Source organism: Aethina tumida, chromosome 3, assembly GCF_024364675.1.
Source record: "Aethina tumida isolate Nest 87 chromosome 3, icAetTumi1.1, whole genome shotgun sequence".
Taxonomy (NCBI): Eukaryota; Metazoa; Arthropoda; class Insecta; order Coleoptera; family Nitidulidae; genus Aethina; species Aethina tumida.
In genome coordinates, this window is record NC_065437.1 from 14,534,818 (window position 1) to 14,555,389 (window position 20,572).

A 20,572-nucleotide genomic window follows, 5' to 3' on the forward strand; every position below is an offset into this window, starting at 1 on the left:
TAATAAGGCAAAAAAAATATTTGTCGAGCATAATTCTAATTAAATTTAACATAGAAAGAGAGGAGGATCGTTCGCATGGGCCTTTTATTAATTAATGAAATATCTTAAATGTAGTCGGTTGGTCCGAGGTGGGTTGTTCGAAAGGAGCGTGGGTAACCTCCGTCTGTTATATTAGAATTTTATTCGAACTCGCTTAAGATCAAATAATAGAGATATTTTCATCGATATTTTAATATCCAGCCGTCTGGAATTTTATGTACCCTTCAATAAATAAGATACCTTTACTCACTCATGTATGCCTTATTGAACGCAGGCCCGTAATTAAACTTTGAATGGGCGGCATTCCTCTTTTGCCTCCAACAATGTTTTTCGTTATTAGTATGTTATTGGAAAGTCATTTTATAAATATTTTGCATTATTATGCACCCATGGTTTATTAAGCCCGCACTAAATTAAAATTCAACTCGTACATCCATTTTTGAGACACCACTAAGACGTAAAATAATTTTTATGTGTTTTAAAGAATCGCACTTTGTTAACTTTAATTTAAGACTAAATTTAATTAAAGAAACGTCGACGGCGTAGATATTTGCCCATATCGAGGTAAATCATCAATTTCGCATTCACCTCCCGTATGTTTCGGGCATAAATAGAACGTAAGTCTGTAATATGAGCCAGATGTCCGGACATTAAGCGAACAACTGACATTACGTCACATTCCCAGACTCCTGAAATGTTGATGAATCATGAAGAAATTGCAGGTTCCATAAGGCCGTAGTGTCGCCGGGCTTTATGAAATGAAGTAGGCAATTTATGCGGTTTATTTCGTGAAAATAACCATAAAATTTATACACCTACCCTCTATCGTGCGCACGTACAGATAATTTGCGTTCCATTATTTCGATTTGCGATTTTAATTGTGGCGTACATTAAAACAATGAGGAGGGTGGCACGGTTAATTCTTAAACTGGAGGCCAGACCGCACTTTGCATTAAAATTTAACGTTTATTACACTAAAACCAAATAGTTATAATTTGCTTAGTTGATAATTAAAGCAATGACATCTCGAAAGCGGTATAGAGCACTTCAAACACAACACTACTTAGAGAAATTTCAACACCTCACACGTATCTCTAACTACACGTACCCTCTCGGCAAATATTGCCGGGCCACATTAGCGTACACGATTGCTAAATTAAACAAACCACCAAACGCTGGCTTTTCAGATAAGTACCGCAGTTACAGTTATTATTGTGACTGTACGACCAAGAAAACTAGGTGCTAACTTCCCTAATTACTTTTACACCGCATTTTATGATTTTCTGCAATAAATCGTCGGCGAAATTTTAATTGGAGGCAAAAACAATGATTTGGCACATACAATACAAGACTTTTCAAGTGATTTACGAGATCTAATAATAAATTTACCTTTATTATAATTATAAAACACGTGGCGTCCAATTAAGCGCAAATAATGCGGTGGTTGAAAACAACGTAAAATAGCAGCGCGACAAGATTAAAGTAAAACATGTGCGTGGGTGGAAATAACTGTTTATTCTAATTGTAAAGTGATTGTGCACTATCAACTTAAACACAACAAGTAATCTCGTTATGTAAAGCGCTTATTGCATCAATAATAATGCACTCATGGGTTGTTGGAAATAAAAAAGCTTTGTTTTTAGGAGGGTGGCTATCCTGTATCTTCCCTCAGCGCCATCAAGTGCGGGGTCGGTTTTCAGGTTTTAATGTTTAGTCATTCACTGTGCATTGATTTGAGTTAGGAACGTAAAATTTTATTGACGTCATTATGTGGCACAACCATTGAATTAACTGCCATTGGAATTGTAATAATCGAATAATTGAACTGTTCTGTCCTCCTCGAGTTACCCGGTGCTTCGCCGATTATTACAAACAAAATAAATAATTTATTAAACATAAATAATTAAAATACTTGTAGTGGCAGTAAAACGCCCCCACGCAAACACTAAAAATTAGTTCATTAACACAATTTCGGGGGTGTTATCAAATAAAACGAAATTAATGGAATATTAGGAACAGTGTTGAGGTGGAACGTAAAATAGTTAAGACCAAAAACGTTCCGAGATAGTAACGTTAATATACTTTATAGCAACTTAAGGTGTAATTTTACAAAATGTAAGGTAGTAATATGAACGTAAGAGCTTAACTCATTAAGAAGTTTACTCTGTTAATTTGGTGGAAATGCTAACTGCAATAGCGGTTCCCGTATTTCACAGGCATTATTCAGTTCCTCGCCAACTTATTCCATGCTAATGTTTTATTAACGGACTTTTACAAGTGTGTTTGTTATTAAACTATTTGACGGCCACAAACATTATAATTACTTCAACTAACAAGTACTGAAGTAAAATTTGTCAACATAATTTTTTTTTTCAAAAACTATAAATTAGACAAAATTTACAAATAAAAATGATAAGTTTCATTTCAGCAACAACCTGTAACAGTTTTCCTAAGATTTTAGATCAACAAAAAATATTTAGAGAACATAAAGATTTTTACAAACTAATACTAAGCATGGTATATTTTTTGAAAATATTTGTTTAATAAATTTTAAAATTTAATTTTGTATGTTGTATTTTTTTTTTAATTTCATTCAAACAAAAATAAAATATTAGATTAGTTTTTTTATGAATATCTCTATTATTTTTGGCACTTATCTCGTTTGAAATTTTCAATTATAATAGGACATTCAATTAGTTATATTTTTCATTTCCTTTGTCAGTCTTTAGTTTATTCATAAATATATTTTTGGTATACATATGTTACTTATTCGATTCAATGATAAAAACTATTATTAATTGGATTGATATAATTATTATAACAAATTCATTTATTACTAGGGACAGAACTGATCTCATTAGATGAATACCAAGGAAAGTCATTGTGGTGATCTAATTCATTAATAAACAATATATTTATAATTTATATTATTATTACTTATTCGATTTAATGATAAAAACTATTATTAATAGGATTGATATAATTATTATAACAAATTCATTTATTACTAATTAAATTAATAAAATAATATGTCTTAGAATTTACTTGTCCCTTTGACAAACAATCGATGCGACCGTGGTTTTTAGGAAGTGTAGCTTAGGTGGTTTACCGAATAGGAAAAGGATTTTGCGAAGAGTTTATCGAAGAATTAACAAAGATGAAGAGTGAATAGAACGACAACTTGGTTAAAAGATTGAAATTCACAAGTTTTTGTAGATAATACATGAAAGAATTGGAATTATAGTTTGGGGTATTATGGGGTATGGCTGTCGGTCACCAAAACTCAGTTTTCTGTCGGGATCGTACCCATTCTTATATTGAAATGATTTTGGAGTATTTCCAATATTCCGATATAAATTTGTTAGCATTGCCAGCAATATTTTCGGACTTCAAAACTCAACTTTCCCTTCTTCGAGTTTGGCGGACCTTCAGCTCAAATAGAAGTGGCATATAATGAGATACCTAGGGACACAATTGACCTCATTAGATGAATACCAAGGATCTAATGTGTTGTTGTGGTGATCTAATTCATTAATAAACAATATATTTATAATTTATATTATTATTACTTATTCGATTTAATGATAAAAACTATTATTAATAGGATTGATATAATTATTATAACAAATTCATTTATTACTAATTAAATTAATAAAATAATATGTCTTAGAATTTACTTGTCCCTTTGACAAACAATCGATGCGACCGTGGTTTTTAGGAAGTGTAGCTTAGGTGGTTTACCGAATAGGAAAAGGATTTTGCGAAGAGTTTATCGAAGAATCAACAAAGATGAAGAGTGAATAGAACGACAACTTGGTTAAAAGATTGAAATTCACAAGTTTTTGTAGATAATACATGAAAGAATTGGAATTATAGTTTGGGGTATTATGGGGTATGGCTGTCGGTCACCAAAACTCAGTTTTCTGTCGGGATCGTACCCATTCTTATATTGAAATGATTTTGGAGTATTTCCAATATTCCGATATAAATTTGTTAGCATTGCCAGCAATATTTTCGGACTTCAAAACTCAACTTTCCCTTCTTCGAGTTTGGCGGACCTTCAGCTCAAATAGAAGTGGCATATAATGAGATACCTAGGGACACAATTGACCTCATTAGATGAATACCAAGGATCTAATGTGTTGTTGTGGTGATCTAATTCATTAATAAACAATATATTTATAATTTATATTATTATTACTTATTCGATTTAATGATAAAAACTATTATTAATTGGATTGATATAATTATTATAACAAATTCATTTATTACTAATTAAATTAATAAAATAATATGTCTTAGAATTTACTTGTCCCTTTGACAAACAATCGATGCGACCGTGGTTTTTAGGAACTGTAGCTTAGGTGGTTCACCGAATAGGAAAAGCATTTTGCGAAGAGTTTATCGAAGAATCAACAAAGATGAAGAGTGAATAGAACGACAACTTGGTTAAAAGATTGAAATTCACAAGTTTTTGTAGATAATACATGAAAGAATTGGAATTATAGTTTGGGGTATTATGGGGTAAGGCTATCGGTCACCAAAACTCAGTTTTCTATCAGGATCGTACCCATTCTTATATTGAAATGATTTTGGAGTATTTCCAATATTCCGATATAAATTTGTTAGCATCGCCAGCAATTTTTTCGGACTTCAAAACTCAGCTTTCCCTTTTTCGAGTTTGGCGGACCTTCAGCTCAAATAGAAGTGGCATATAATGAGATAATTTTCTACTGAACTGGATTGGTCTTATTTACATTTAACATATGTATTACCGTTCTAAAAATTTACATTATTTATTTCTTATTTGAATTTGTGTGCTTTTCCCATTAAATTTACATTGAAAAAATTTTTAAGGGAACTAAAATTATAAAACTACAAAATTTAACTGTTGATGATTTTTATAATTTTTTTTTAGACATTAAATAAATTGTGCCAATGGCAACAAAATAAAATGTACTAATTATAAGTGTTGTTGCTGCACTGTAGAGTTCATAAATTCAAACACATTAAATTACCCCCTGTAAAGCAGTAACCACAGCAATCAACACAAATGCGCTCGTGTCAATTCATAATTGGATGGTAAAATTAAAATATGCTAATTAATAGTCTCTGTACACTTTGTCGTAACACTAATAAATCGAAACGATTTAATTTCGGACAGTTTTGCAATTTGTTTAAATTGAAAGTCGAAAATAATTTTTAGTCGAACGAAATCCGAGCGGATATATTTAATTAAAACCGTGCCACGTAATTATTGTCCGTGATTTTTCTTATTCCCACCGAACAAAAGCGGATTTATTATTTTTTCATTCAATTTCAGCGGCGTCCCTCATAAAGCGTGTAGTAATAAATAATTCAGATAGAGCTGAATTTAAATGATTCGAAAGGAGCGACGCGACCCAATCACATGATTGGTTTCCAATAGCCGTAGAACAGGCGAGTTTGAAAATGGAAAGTGCTTTACAATGATTTAATGACTTTGAATAGAATGTCACTTTTATTTTTTATGGGTCAGAATTACGGAATCGTTTTATTGTAATCGCGGCCGACTGTTTGTCATTTTTATAGTTTCTTCATTGCTCCGGTGTTCCATAACTTTAACAACACTTTCGGCATTATCGTTTCACGGAGCGAAATCATTTGCTTGATATATCGCGTCCGCGAATTTTGTGCTAGATTGATAATAACACTTTCACCATTTTTTATCCCCGATGATTTATTACTTTTTGTTGTCAAATAATTGATCGAGTTGCCAAATAGAAAAAACGATGCGTGACGTTAAAACGAGATAAAAGAACGAAACGGGAAACAGGGAGCCGTATAATCCAAAAGGAAAATAGACGCATACAATTACAGTCCATATGAATCAGCCTCTTGATCTTTACATTGTAACAAGCCACCCCAAAAGAAATATAAAATTCAGTCGGAGTCAGGAAATTGCAGGGATCCGTGTTAAAACAAGGAGCCCGGCACTCTGTGTACAAATAAAACGATTAGAATAGATTTTAAATTAAATGGAGCATGTGATAATGTCAGCATAACTCATATTTACGGTTTTTATTTATAGAGGAGCCGTGAACGCGGCATGGCTTCTACTTTGCGCCCTTCCACGAAGGGACGACCGGTCTTATAATAAAATTGCTCGACAAGGTTGAGACGTCGAATTATTCCTGGCTATAAAACTTGACAAAAAATATTCAACTCGCCGCGATCCCGTTCGCCTCAATCGCTCGAAATGCCGAACATAAAATGCTTCCAGCTTCCTCCACTTTCCGTCCCCTGCTAACCCCGTCTTTTAATAATTAGTTTCGCTTAACTCACTGTCTCAGGATTTGATGGTCTCATTTAAAAATAAAAACTAGTTTTAAATCTGAGAAATAAGGCTCCAGAAATAAGTGAATTTAAACTTACTAATGTGAACATGTTAGAATAAATAAGGCAGAAGCGTGTTTGGTTTGGACACGAGCACACAGGAAAATTTGGAAAAGCACGAACTTGGTGCTTGTGTATTGGCTTAACTAGTTGGAATCGGAGGTTATCTAATCCCTATCAGTATTTTCGGGAGGTCAGTAAATATGAGAGGCTAATCCCTTGTAAAATGACTCGTCCGGCAACTAAGAGGATTACGGAGTTCAGGTGCTGTTTACAACTAATTTTGATTGGCTCAAATTAAGGTTGATGTCTATTTTCCATTTCCCCCCCACAAAGTTCCCGTTGTCATTCCGGTTTTTCGGTTGAGTCAGCTTATTTTTAATATGAATAATTCGTGGCAAAATTACAAGGATCAGCGTCCGCTTTTTACATGAGAGATTCAAGTGTAATTTGCTTTAAATTGACCAGTTACGTTCTTATCGTGTAATAATACGTTGAGTAAATAATGTGCCATTTAGAATGGTGCAAGTACGTAGCAGGAGTGTTGCCCTCTCTAGGTGAGAGCTGATTGAAGACTTCCTGTCCACCTCCGCCGGCAATCAGGGCCTTCCTACTGCCGTTTGTCTCAATGTTTAACGATGAACGATGCTGATTAATTTCGTTCTCTGGCCAATAAACAAAATTACCTCCGTTCTTTGAGTCGACTCCCACCTTTAATTCCACCGAAGGATTTCACTAAAGTTTGCGTGCACCTAGTTTATTTTATTTATTTGGGAATTGAATGGGTCTTGAATATTTTACGGCTGCGACAATGTTTGCTAGATTGCATCCTGTTATTTACGAGCATATTTTTTGATATTGAAATTGTATTGCCACGCTATTTGGTGGAGTGGTAGTATTATGATAATTGGGAACGCAATGCGTGAGCCAAGCTCCCGTTCGGTCCATACGCGTAAATGTAGATGTGACTTTCAATTTAGCTGGTGGTGCGGGATTATGGTGGCGACGCTATTCCGGGCGCCTTGAAGCGCCGCGTCGTGCACTTTGCTCGGCCTTCTTTTTCCGCTGCGAACGTGCCTGGATTCGGAAACATGCTTATTTCATGCCCGATTATCAAACAACATACTTATACACTGCATTTAACGCATCGATGCCGATAGGTAATCGGCCGTGGCTTGTTCGCAGACTCCCAAACACAACTTTCTCAACAAGTTCGGGAAGTTTTACGTAAATCGCAGGCCGCTAAGTCTACATTTGATTTTTACAAGTACACAAATAGGTTTGCATGTGGAAAAAGTCAATTTAGATAAATCTCGTTTTGTGCAAGAATGCCAGAAAACAAAAACGGAAAGTAATGCATAGATTGTATGTATTAGCGGAGTGCGCGATGGTGATTTGAATATGATGCGAGGAAATCCGTAGTGCATTTTGTCCGTCGGCCAATTGTTTATTTCCATTCCACTTAAGGAGCTCTTTCGCGAGCAGTTAGGAATCCATAATTCTTCATTTGTCCCCTCGCATCCATACTGATTCCACGACCGGCTGGATGGAGACTAATGACAGCAATTCACGATGCCGGCGGTTGCGTCCTCCGCACCCCCACGTCGGTGGTATACCTGCCCGTCCTGCAGTGTGTGTGTGGTGTGTTTTCCTTAGTGGGGCAGGGCCCATTTCTCACCGGTGACGGCGGCAATTCTCTTTCGTTTCTACGCTGTCTCGACCTCAATGACTTCAACTTTGTTAGGGTCTCCGGTGTCCTTTGCCATTCACAAACATTTTCATTAGCTATTTGTTATAGCTTTATGGGCCCTTGCCTTTCTAACTATCCGCTACCGTACCGGTATTTAACTCACTACAATGATCGATGTAGGAACTTACAAAAAACACTATCTTTCGTTTTTATTTGGTTATTTTTTAGTTTTAAATACGTTTTAACGTTGATAGTCCTATTTTCCCCTAAACTTCATAACACAAAGAAATAATAAATTTGTATTAAATAAACTATGCATTTTTTTAAATGTTTAATTATATAATTAGTTATTAAATACAATTTCTTCAAAATATTATTATTATTATATTATGTAAATAAAAATAACATTATTCTCCAGTATTCAGTATTTTTTCAGACACATTCAAGAATTAAAAACAAATATTTCATAACTTAAACTAGAATATTTATGCGTATACGAAATGTTTAATTCTCTTATTAACAAATGTTAATTAAAAATGACCGGACAAATAATAAAATAATAATAAATTGATAATGTAGTTAGACATATTAATTAGTTATTGAATATAAATCCTTCAGTATTCTTGAAAATATACATATTTTCGAAAATATACAATAAAAGTTAAATTTCCGAAAAAAAAAGAAAATAGTCAAAATGTTAAATTAATATATTTACTATTTAAAAATGTTCGGTACTAAACTAGATTATGCAAAAAAAAAATATAATATGTTGAATGTCTTCAACATATATTACATTTCACATTACATTATTATTCAGTATTTAGTATTTCAATATTTTTTCAGGCACACATTGAAGAACTAAAAATAAATATTTTAAAAAATATTACTAAAAATAAATATGCTTATAACAAGTGTTTAATTCCTTTATTATCAAATGTTAATTAAAAATGATCGGATAAATAGTAAATTGATGATGTAATTAATTAATATTAATTAGTTATTGAATCATAAATCGCTCAGAATTCTTAAAAATATATATATTTTCGAAAATATACAATAAAAGTTAAATTTCCGAGTTTGTAGAGTGAAAAAAAGAAAATAGTAAAAATGTTATATTAACAAAAATATATTTACTATTTAAAAATGTTAAATTTTCATACTAAACTAAATTATGCAAAAAAATGTATAATACATTAAATATCTTTAACATATATTACATTATTACATTACATTTCACATTAGACTATTTTTAAGTATTCAGTATTTCAGTATTTTTTTAGACACATATTCAATAACTAAAATCAAATATTTTATAAAACATTACTAAAAACATTTATGTGTATACGAAGTGTTTAATTCTCGTATTAACAAATGTTAATTAAAAATGATCGAATAAATAATAATAAAATAATACAGTGATGATGTAATTAGGTATATTAATTAGGTATTGAATATAAATATAAATTCTTAAAAATATATATTTTCGAAAATATATAATAAAATTTAAAATTCCAAGTTTGTAGAAAAAAAAAGAAAATAATCAAAATGTTAAATTAACAAATATATATTTACTAGTTAAAAATGTTAAATTTTCGTACTAAACTATATTATATAAAAATTATGCATACATTTCATATTACATTATTTTTCAGTATTCAGTATTTCAGTATTGTTTCAGACACTCATTCAAGAACTAAAAACAAATTTTTGTAAAATATTACTAAAAATATTTAAGCGTATACGAAATATTTAATTTACAAATGTTAAATTTATGTTAAAATATGTATAGGAAATGTTAATTCATCAAAAGTTAATGAATTTATAATAACTAATAAGTAATAACTTGATGATGCAATTAATAAAATAGTTTTCTAAAAGAATCTAATGAAAGTAATATTCAAAATTTTAATTAAATATATTTTTTCATATTAATAATTATACAATAAAAGAAACTTTTTCAAAGAAAGAATCAATTAAAAATAATTAATAAATATAACGAGTATAAACAATAGTTTTCAAAATTTAATATAATTTAATGTATTTAAAAAATAATAATATTTCGTTGAATTGTATGTGCAGCTTAAAATAAATAAATAAATAAAAATTAAAATAAAATAACTAAAATATATTTAAAATCTTTTCAAAATTGTTTTTTTTTGTGCATCGGACAAATCTATGCCTTATTTAGATGTATTAAATTAATTAAAGACGTTGAAGAAAATGTAAAAAATAATTGTTTGTCGAAAAGAAGTTCGTAGCAGTAATGGAAAGAAGAGAACAGGCAGGCAAACGGGCAGGCAGCAAGTGACGCAGTGGGCAAAGTGAGCGGGTCCAATTAATGAAATTACACCCGCCAATTTATAACGACTTATTAAAAGCGAGTTATTCGTACGTAATCTAATTATTCCGACTGTATTTACTATAATCTGAGCCGGGCTCGTCCGGCTACTAGATTTAATTTCTGAGCTTTCATAACTTCAATCGTCTTTGCTTTAATGTTTTTAAGCGCGGAAAAGTGAATTTATCAAGCACACACCGGCCGAGCGAGCAATAACAGAGCGGGGTGATGGGCGGCGGAAATTGGGGGAGCACGGGGCCAGGGAGTCCGGAATCGGAATTTATAAGCAGAATTAATTAGACTAAAAACCACTGCAGCCTTCCCGCACTACTCTGAGCTGCTGTTTTAATTTACAAAAGCCAAACTTAATTCTTGTTCCGACTAAAGGAATAAAGAGAAATGTAAAGGAAAATTAAAACGATTCAACTTCAGGCTTTGATTCGGTTTAGCCCGACTCTCGGCCGCCATTCTCAAATCCGTATTCTTCGCGTTGGCTGAACCATGCAGCAGGCACTAATCTCACGGGCCCGCCAGGTTCTTCTCTCCTTACGAGGCCGCCTCCTCCTCCTCCACCGTCCTCCGGGACCCCACTCGCCATCCCGCCTGCCATGCCTTCTTATTAACGGTTACTTTTATTGGTTCTACACATTTACATTCAGCTAAATAAATTCAAATCAAATGCAGACCCGCGCATTTACATATATTAGGTGGAGAGCTTTCCACTTAACCATTTGACTTTATAATCCCGCCCTTTATATAACGATTACCCGAAATTATTTGTAAATATTTGACGGCGAAAAAGTGCCTTCGGATTTTGATTTTTATCTTAAAATTCATTTCGACAGATGTACTAGAATCCGTTTTACATAATAAAAACCACTAAATACTTATCACTCTTTAATTCTTTTAAAGCTTACCACAAAATATGCAGTTTTGGTTAAAATATTTGCAATATTCTGTCACATATTAATTTTAATTTTTTTATTAAACTGTTCCATTATATAAAAAGATCATATTTGGATTGTCCCTAAATGAATAACTAAAATTCATGTTATACTTTAATAAAAATATTATTTAAAATCTTTAGAATCTTTTATTGTAAACTTGAAATATTATAAAAATACTTACTAAACTGTCTAAAAAGAGTATTTAGAAAGTTAATTTTAAATAGTGGTCTAATTAATTATAAAAAGTGATTTTATTCATTAGTGAAAATATTTAATAATATTCTTCACATTTTTTAGCAGATGTAAGTTAAAGTAAAACTATTAAAATAAAAATAAGTAAGAAAATTTAATGTTTTAAAAAGTAGTATTTAAAATTTTAGAAATATTTTTCAGAAAACCAATTTGTGGTTATTCTTTAGAACTTTTAAAAAGGTATCTAAATTAATTCTATATTATTTTTTTATATATTTTTTATAAATATAAATAACACATTTAAATAACAAAGTTTTGTAAAAAATATTTAATATATTAGTAACTACATATAACTAATACTAAATAATTTTAAAAATATATATTTTTGAAAATATATAACAAAAGTTAAATTTTCATCTTTGATGGGTATTAAAAAATAACTAAATTCTTAAATAAATAAGAATGTTAAATGTGCATAATTAAAAAATGTAAAAATATTTTATTTTAAAAAAATTGTTAAAGTTGCTTCCAAAATATATAACAAAAGTTAAATTTTCATATTTGGAGAATATTAATATATTTAATATATGAAATTAACTGTTTTTCTGAAATATTAAATATACTAATTAAAAAACGTAAAAAATATGTATTATTTTATTTTAAAAAATTGTTACTTATTTAAGGTAAGAAATTTTCCAAAAGGGAAATTTATTAATTATATAAATATAAAGTTAATATATATATATATATATATATATATATATATATATATATATATATATATATATATATAATGTCAAATTTCCTATTAAACTTGATAAATAAAAAAAAAAAATAATTACCGTGCTAAATATTCTACATATATATTATTTTTCAGATATATTAAAAAATGTAAATAAAAAACTCTTTAAACATTTTAAAATACAAAATTTTTTAAAAGGTATTTAATAAATTATTACATTTTTTTTATTATATATCCATTAAACAGCAATTTAGTATATTTCAGATGTGTATTACTACTAAAATATTATGATCAATTAAATGATATAAAATATTTATTAGTTCTCGATTATGGTGGAGTTTTTTATAATAAAAAAAATCAACAAAAACATGTTCTAGAAGTAGTCTTTGGTTGGAAATCAATTGAGCAAGAGTGGAAAATGCGACCGATAAAAATCGTTAATGACCCGAAACTAGTTGAACTGCACTTAGTTTCGAAATTGTGCCCGGGTTATTTTGGCCGTGACTATTTATCTTGTTCACCTCTGTATGATGTGTACGTCACCATATCATCATCATTTTCTCTTTAGGCTTCATTTATTTCTATTCGGGAGCCCCACTAGAGACACGCACGCACCACGGTTCCTGTTTTCATTTCCTTCGCAGCCCCGTTCCGGCGCTTGTCACTCACAATTTTTACAAGTCATGGACTTTTATAATCCACCATAAACATATCAGTTTCGTTTTACATATAAAAGGTTGGCGGATTGTTTCGGATAGCGGATATTTAGTGCACGCCCCACGAAAAGGGAGACGACAACTTCAAACTATTTCTTGTTGCCTTTGTTGTGCTAGCGATTTTTATTGTTATTCATACAGATGACTCTAAAGAGGGGCTGCTTAATGACATGGACACGGAGTCACAATGGCAAAATTGCCAATCCACCTTTTTACTCTTTAAAATATGTTCTAAAATATTGCTGAATTATCTCAAAAAGTTTACGAAATATTTTGATCATACACCTCAAACGATATTCGCAGCCAGTGTAATTGATACAAGAATCCGAGCGATGATTTTCGAGGTCTAATATAAATTCCGGACGGCTGCAATGAATAATTCATGTAGATGTATACGAATCATTACTTGACTCATGTTGTTGGTACGGTGAACACTTTGTTCGCGCAATCCACTGACTCCTCATCTTTTTTCCAGTCCCCTACTTATTTATGTAAGCACACGCGGAAATCTAAGTCATTTATCTACCGCGTTGACATATTTCCCTAAAAACCGTTTCCAACTCATAAACGCAATATGCGTAGTTGACAACCTAGCCTCGTAATTATCGTCTGCTAGACTGAAAAGAAGTTATATTAAAAAAAAAGAAGACAAGGCGTGTAGGTGTCTAAATGAAAGCGGGAGAGCGTAAGATTAATCTGGTGTTAGACAAGTTCGGGTGGATAAGTCTAAATGGTAGACTAAGTTATGAGTTGCACCTTTTGTGGATTAAGTTAAATAAGTGCTCCGTAAGACTGGCTAACCAAGATATACGGTGTTATGAGTTATGATCCGGGCGTAGATAAAAACCACGGTCCGTAATCCGACGAGTACATTTTAAAGCTCCCACTTTTCTTAAGCTGATTATGAGTGTAAATTGAGATAAGTCCGCAATATTTATGGCACTTACATGGTAACCTGCATGGCTACACAGCCCCTGCGAAACTTCCAGCGCGGATTTTTATATAAGATGCGATTATAAAATGTTCGCGGAACGGCTTTAACTTTTAACTCGTCGTAAATTAATGTGCCACCACCTTTTAGGATAATTTGTATTCAAGATAAAGAATGAGTCGCCGTTATCCAACGCTAAGTGTCATGCCCTTGTAGTTTAATTTAACTCAACACGTTGGACTCCCTCTCGCTCTTTCCCACTGACGACTACCGCTAAAACGGCAACGAAAAAACAACAACACTTCCTTTATAAGCCATACAATTTGTGCTTGTGTAATTGCAAGACAATTTTTGGTCGGGATTGCAGAGATTAAACCGAGTGCTTAGTTCAGTTCAGCGATCGGTAAAGCTATAATTAATTGGTACATCAAAGGAACGTCGAACTTTAAACGTCCATTTAGCCTGCCAAGTTCCTTAAACAGGTTGAAGACGTTAAATCGACGAATAGTTCCTTGTAATACCTAGTGGTCAGGACCAAGTTTGCAGGACGTAATTAAATTGTGCATTCGGATTCCGGGATTTGCGGAGTGCGAGGCTGTTTGAACAGTCCGGACCTATGCATGCATACTAATGCGCTCGCCAATAATCTAATGTAGATTGCTGGTCAAAAGTCACGATTACATTACTTAATCATCGTCCGGGGGCTCCGACAAATTTCCAATTGCCGAGATCCGCATCTAACGTTAGTTTTTATCACCCTAATTGTTTTTAATTAAAATCAAGATGAGACCATGCATGTTTTCGTTGATCCGAAAAAAAAAAATAACAACGGGTGAGGTGGTGTTAATGATTTAACGTTTTCGAGAAATGAGTTGTAACGTTCGTATTTATACGGAGCGTAATAGAATAATTTTGGAAAGTTTGTTAATAAAAACCGGATTAATCTAATAAAGCGAGGACCATAAATCAGATTTATTATTGAAATTTATATGTAAAGGAAATGAAACTGTCCGGCGGAAAGTTTTAATTAGTTGCGAACTGTGAAGGAGCAAGTGAAGTAGATTCGGCGACAGGGGAATTATTTCAATAATCTTAGTAATATGTTTGAAGATATGCAAAGGCATCAGTACGGTCGACCATTTTCCGCCTATTAGGAGTATCATTGCCAAGTTGGTCCGGTAATGGGCCGGAGTGGACAAACATGGGTCCGCGGTGAGATAGTGATTCCCATTTCTTCTCCGGATGAATGCACATTAATCTGCATCTTAGTAAATGGGGGGTCGGCCCGTAATCCGAAGAGCACCTTCAAGAATTCCGCCCCGCCAACTGAACTGAGGTCCGGCACATAAGGAAATTACGGCTGAACTGCCCTCAAATTCCTCAACCGTTTAATTTCCACCCAAGAACCGACAAACGGTCGGTAACGTTTACTGTTTCTTAGACCAGTGGTGTGCATTCCACAAATTAATTAAAATACCTCCACGTAATGTATCCTTGTGGATTATTGCTCCTCATTTTTTTTTCTCCTTGACACAGAACGAAAACAATACCAGCACGGTTATTTAAAAATAAACTCAGTAAGATTGCAAAGCGATAATTAATAACGTCAGACCCGTGACCTAATTAAAATCGGATAAACGGTTGTTTGCCGTACAAACACAGGCTGGACGAGTATCAACCGGTAATTGAAATCACCGTCAGCGATGTTTTAAATTGCGCGTGACGCTTTATTCAGCTACATCGTTTACAGAGGCTTTTCGTGTTTTTTTTGTGCGTACAAATAATTTACCTTGTGGGTAGCGGTGCATTAAAGCGCCCGTGATCCTGGTTGGCTGGACCTCGTGCAAATGCTACGCGCCGGCTAAACAGGCAGTGATGGAATACCCGTGTAACCTGCCAACAAATGTTTGTTGTACCGCCAAATGTCCTAAAATAATAGCGATGGATTTTCTAAGCAGAAATGAGAAACTGCCCGCATTACCTTCTCCATCTCTCCATTATTTTTGTCCATTTGTTCTTTTCGGCTGTAATTCTTTATTACCGGTTTAAAACTTCATCCTCATCCGATTATCTTGATTCTACTGGTCCTATTGAAGGTGTAAGCCTGAAGTTTTATCATTTCTATTTTAATACAATGGTGGTGCAACAGAGAATATTTTTGAGCGTCGGGTCAGCTTTAAATTGCAGCGGAGTCCGTCCCAGAAGCAATTTACTACAAGGCACACATCAATAAATATCGTATATGAGATTATCCGGGCCATATGGAGTAAAAACCTGACCTTATTGAAAAGTACACGGGATCTCACAAGAGCCATGGATGCATGGGAACATTACGGAACGATTTAAGACATGACCACCGGCACCGAAGGGGGGTAGAGGAGCTTTGCATGTATCCAGACGCAACCCCAAGTTGGAGGGTCAACCACATAAACTTTGAAAGCCGCTCGCCAGGACTTGCACACCGAAGGCATTTCGCTTGGCGCGTTGTTCGTAGTTGGAACTCACTGAACTCAGCATCTTCGAGCGGCCCCGGGGCAACTGCCATCAACTATGTTAAACATTTTATTAAACATCCACAATCTTCAGGTTAACTTGAGAAATTGATGGGCGAGCCTTGGCGTTCATTAAAACTAAGTTTTGGCTTGCTTATGTATAGTTATTGCGGTCATAATTTATTAATCTTGTAAGTGGACAACGTTACTTGTTTGTTGTATTTTGTTTCGTCTCCTTTGTTCTTCTACGTGTTTACACAACTTGCCCGGCTCGGGTAAACAACTGTTAACATAATAGAACTGTGGAAAAAAGTTTTTCTAATGTCCATATCACTTTGTGATTATGAAATATGTGTGCGTTAGTTTTTATTTGTTATAATAATTGTAATGTTAACAAGAAAAACCCCATTAAATTTACTTTGGCCTTGTCATGAGGCAGGAATGAGTAAAAAATATGATTCAATCCTGTTGGTGTAAACAAACCGCTTGACCCACCATAAGTAATATTTCTATGAACATTTATTTAAAGCCCAGACAAGGGCAAAGTGTTGATTTATATCCCGAGACAGAGTTAACCGTACTAATGCTAAAGACAAAATCCGGAAATAAGTAACGTGTGCCAGAAGACGTGCTGAGAGCTTCGCTTGCTCGACATCGTACTTTGAAAATACATAAAGATGAAACAATGTGATATGTACAACTAAGTCCTTGAGTACGTTATCATTTCATTTGTCGCATTTCCTGAACTGTACGCTCCAGGTTTCCGGGGACATTTTCTTGCCGAGCTACTCGATCCGACGCCATCAATAATCCTCTTCTCTTTCTAGTTTCCCCTCTATTCGCGAAACTATTTTTGTCGCCGTCAAATAGTGCACAAAATCTAAATCCACTAATGAAATACGAGGACTTTAATCTAAATATGCCAACAAAACTGCTTCAGACCTATTTACGGATACCATGAAACATGCTTTAATAAATTACCAAACTATAAATTATTTTTTCATGCGTCCTTGAATGATTAATAACCGTGGCTGTTTTAAAATATCAATTAGTCTAATGGAAACAGAGTATGATCTAATTAAGTCGTACACTTTGTTTTTACTGGGAAAATTACATCACCGTTCATAATTAACATGCTGGGGACGGCTCAGAAAAAGTTCGAAATTTCACCCCAGTTGTCGTTCTTCAGGAGAGCAACTGATTGTCGTAGTTTTAACAAGGTTGACACGTAGGCCGGAATGTGATTCATGAACGTTCATTAAATTCGAATATCCAGCAACAGTGAGCCAAAAGGACCGTAAGAGTAGCGTGCAGATGAGCCGAAATGTCCCGAGGCGAGGATAATACATTGCAATTCCCAACAATCCGAAGATGTTTGAATTTAATAGCAACATACATCATGAGCGCGAACTTCACGTAACAAAGTGTAAGTTTAGCGAGTGGCGGTGGGCGGATATGAGGCAGAATGGATGTTCTTGCGACCGCAGCCCTCTTGGGACGGGCCGGAGGCACCAACACGGTCTAAGAATTCCTCCTGCAACCATATTAGCCCGTGGACCAGCGGCATAAACTTTGTATTCCTTATTAAGGCCGGGGCGGAAGCGCCAAGCCAGATAAAATTAATGGAATTTCAACATGTTCATTTTATTCACGTAGATCTGCCCTAATTGATTTATTTATCGTTCTCGACATATTTCATTGGGGAAAACTTATCTAATAACTAAATTGTTGGCTACAACCCACAACCACACCATCACCAACTTCGATTTCTTACATTTTTACCTTCTGGACGTTCTCCTTTCCTGTAACATTGAATATTATTACAATCCGATAAAAACACAACGAGGCTTATCGTGTTGCCAGTTTTACGAACAGCTCAAAATGAAATCCTGTGGAAAGATGTTGTTTATGCGAGCTGTTGGATTTTTTCCATCCGACAATTGAGCCAAGTCGAGCCATGAAACATAAGGTTATAGTCTCTGGATTGCAACCAAATACATAACCGTTTGTTAGAGGCATCTGAAGGGTCCTCATGCAAACGCGGATCGCGGGCCTAATTTATGACACCATAATCCAGATTCTCGATTGCTCCAATCCAACAGCACCACTAATTCTACTAGAACGCCTACTTTTGCGAATACATTCGCGACATTTTATTGGCAGTATGTAAAGTTACATCCGTTTCTTTGATATATCCTGACTAGACTGCGCGTCAAATTTACTGGAACTAAATCGGATCTATTAGACAAACACGATTTGTTTTAATTGCCTTTATGCTTTGTCTTTGAAGAATTCCCCGCATGGATGGATAAGTGTTTTGTAATAAATCTGGAGTGTCCCTCACTCAATTATTCCCACTGCAATTAATTGACAAGCCGGTTAAGTGTACGTTTACATAAAAGTTTCATCTCGCAGGACCCCGGCCATATAATATATAACTAGGACATAATTATTTTCTAGGGAATTGTAATAAAAGTTGAGGGTAACAGGCGGTCAGTACTCAGTTTCTATAAAGATAGGTGCTGGCGCTCGTAAATTTAATTGGGTTTCAGCAAGAGAACTCGTTACGGCCGATAGCTGCCCACTTTATCGCCATCAATTATCCATGCTGGCAAAACGTATCGTACAATTAGCAAGGATGACCATGGATGAAACGGCGGCCAAGTACGCTTGAAATATTAACATACCAACAAGTGCTCATTTAACTCTATTGTAAGCCTCAATTATTTGTCTATTTATATCAATAATTAATTCGCAGCCAGTCACATTAAACTCCTACCTTTTTCTTTGTAGACGACAAGAGCCTTGAGCTTCTCCAAATACGCCTGGATGTTCTCGTGGTTTTCTTCGTCTTTAGCTTCTTCGTTGGAGGTGTGTTCGCGGATGAAATCGTACAATTGCGACGGACTGCGTATGCGCAAACGGCTCGAGTTTTCGCCCGAATTTTTCGTTTCCGCCTTAAGAAAGTGATTCTGATTTTCGTCCGAGTCGTTGTTTTGGTCCGAGTTGCAGTCCGACTCAGGCACTTCCAGACACATCGTCGGCTGATCCGTCTGTTCCATCACTGTCACTGCAACAATAGGAGAACATGTTAAAATTAAAATGCGTCGCCTCAGTCATTTAACAGGTCGAACTGTTTTTATGATTTGGAAATTTGAGTGCGGGGCACTCGGAATAAGTAATGGCATTTTCCTATGTGACGGCAGTGAATCAGCGAGAGCACATATAAATATGAAATATGGAGGGTGTTTGGTTCGCACCCTTCGCCACGCCGCAAATATCTCTCAATAAAAGTATATTGGACGGGCCGCCGCACCAAGATATCCGAACCAGTCCATAACCACAACTCACCCACAATGCGATTATCCCACGCACCTTTGCCCGGTTTGAAGGAATCCGATGGAAACGGTCAAAGATCCCCGATTTATGTTTATCACATTCGGGAGTGACGCGTATTTTCGGTGGCTTAGGGTAAACAGATTTTGTGCCATCTACGTATTAACTCGGTTAAATCCGTCGTAATTGTCGATAATAAAAAATATGGTCGCCGAGATCACTTGCGAGACAAAAATAAAACAATAAAAGTTTAACGCCGGACCAGAATTACAAACATTAACAATATTGATATTCAGATTTTTATTTATATCCCGACTATATATACGTATACGACATGGAATTTTACGTAAATTCCCTGTGTCCAGGATTTTCTGAGCAAGGCAATAACTTTTTCTTAGCGTGCATGTAAATTTTACACACATTTATAGCATTTTTCTCAAAAGAAAATATATTCAAAATACACGCTACCACGATATATTCCGCATATATGGGATCCTTAGAGCTTGCTTCAAATTATAATAACCATTGTAGAGCTGAAAGGAATGGCGCTAGAACAACAATAAACTTACCATTGTAATACAAAAATATTAGTTTTTTTGCCATTCAAATAGACTTGATGCATGATTCTTTATTGGATATTCTATTGTATAATCCTTACAAGCACAAAACTTCAAGTTTATTTTCTTAAATATATTTTATAAAAGATTCAAATCATTTATACTACACAATATGTGATGTAATAAAATAAAATTATTACAAAATAAGAGTATAACA

General features: G+C 34.0%; 1 protein-coding gene and 1 long non-coding RNA gene across 4 annotated transcripts in view; both read right to left on the reverse strand.

The window, feature by feature from the left end:
- The window catches only part of LOC126264931 (uncharacterized), a 35,838-nt gene extending 19,748 nt beyond the window's left edge, over positions 1 to 16,090 (reverse strand). Inside the window, exons 1-2 of the long non-coding RNA XR_007547513.1 lie at positions 15,952 to 16,090; positions 15,760 to 15,897 (exon numbers count right to left, since the gene is read on the reverse strand). This is a non-coding gene — a long non-coding RNA (uncharacterized LOC126264931). The remainder of the gene's footprint in view (positions 1 to 15,759; positions 15,898 to 15,951) is intronic.
- The window catches only part of LOC109598843 (zinc finger protein 1), a 260,215-nt gene that overhangs the window by 58,716 nt on the left and 180,927 nt on the right, over positions 1 to 20,572 (reverse strand). The window contains exon 2 of one of the 3 annotated variants that reach the window (XM_049964683.1): positions 19,242 to 19,532. The exons of the other annotated variants lie outside the window; for them this stretch is intronic. Within the exon in view, the coding sequence (XP_049820640.1) occupies positions 19,242 to 19,532 (291 nt within the window). The remainder of the gene's footprint in view (positions 1 to 19,241; positions 19,533 to 20,572) is intronic. 3 annotated transcript variants of the gene reach the window in all.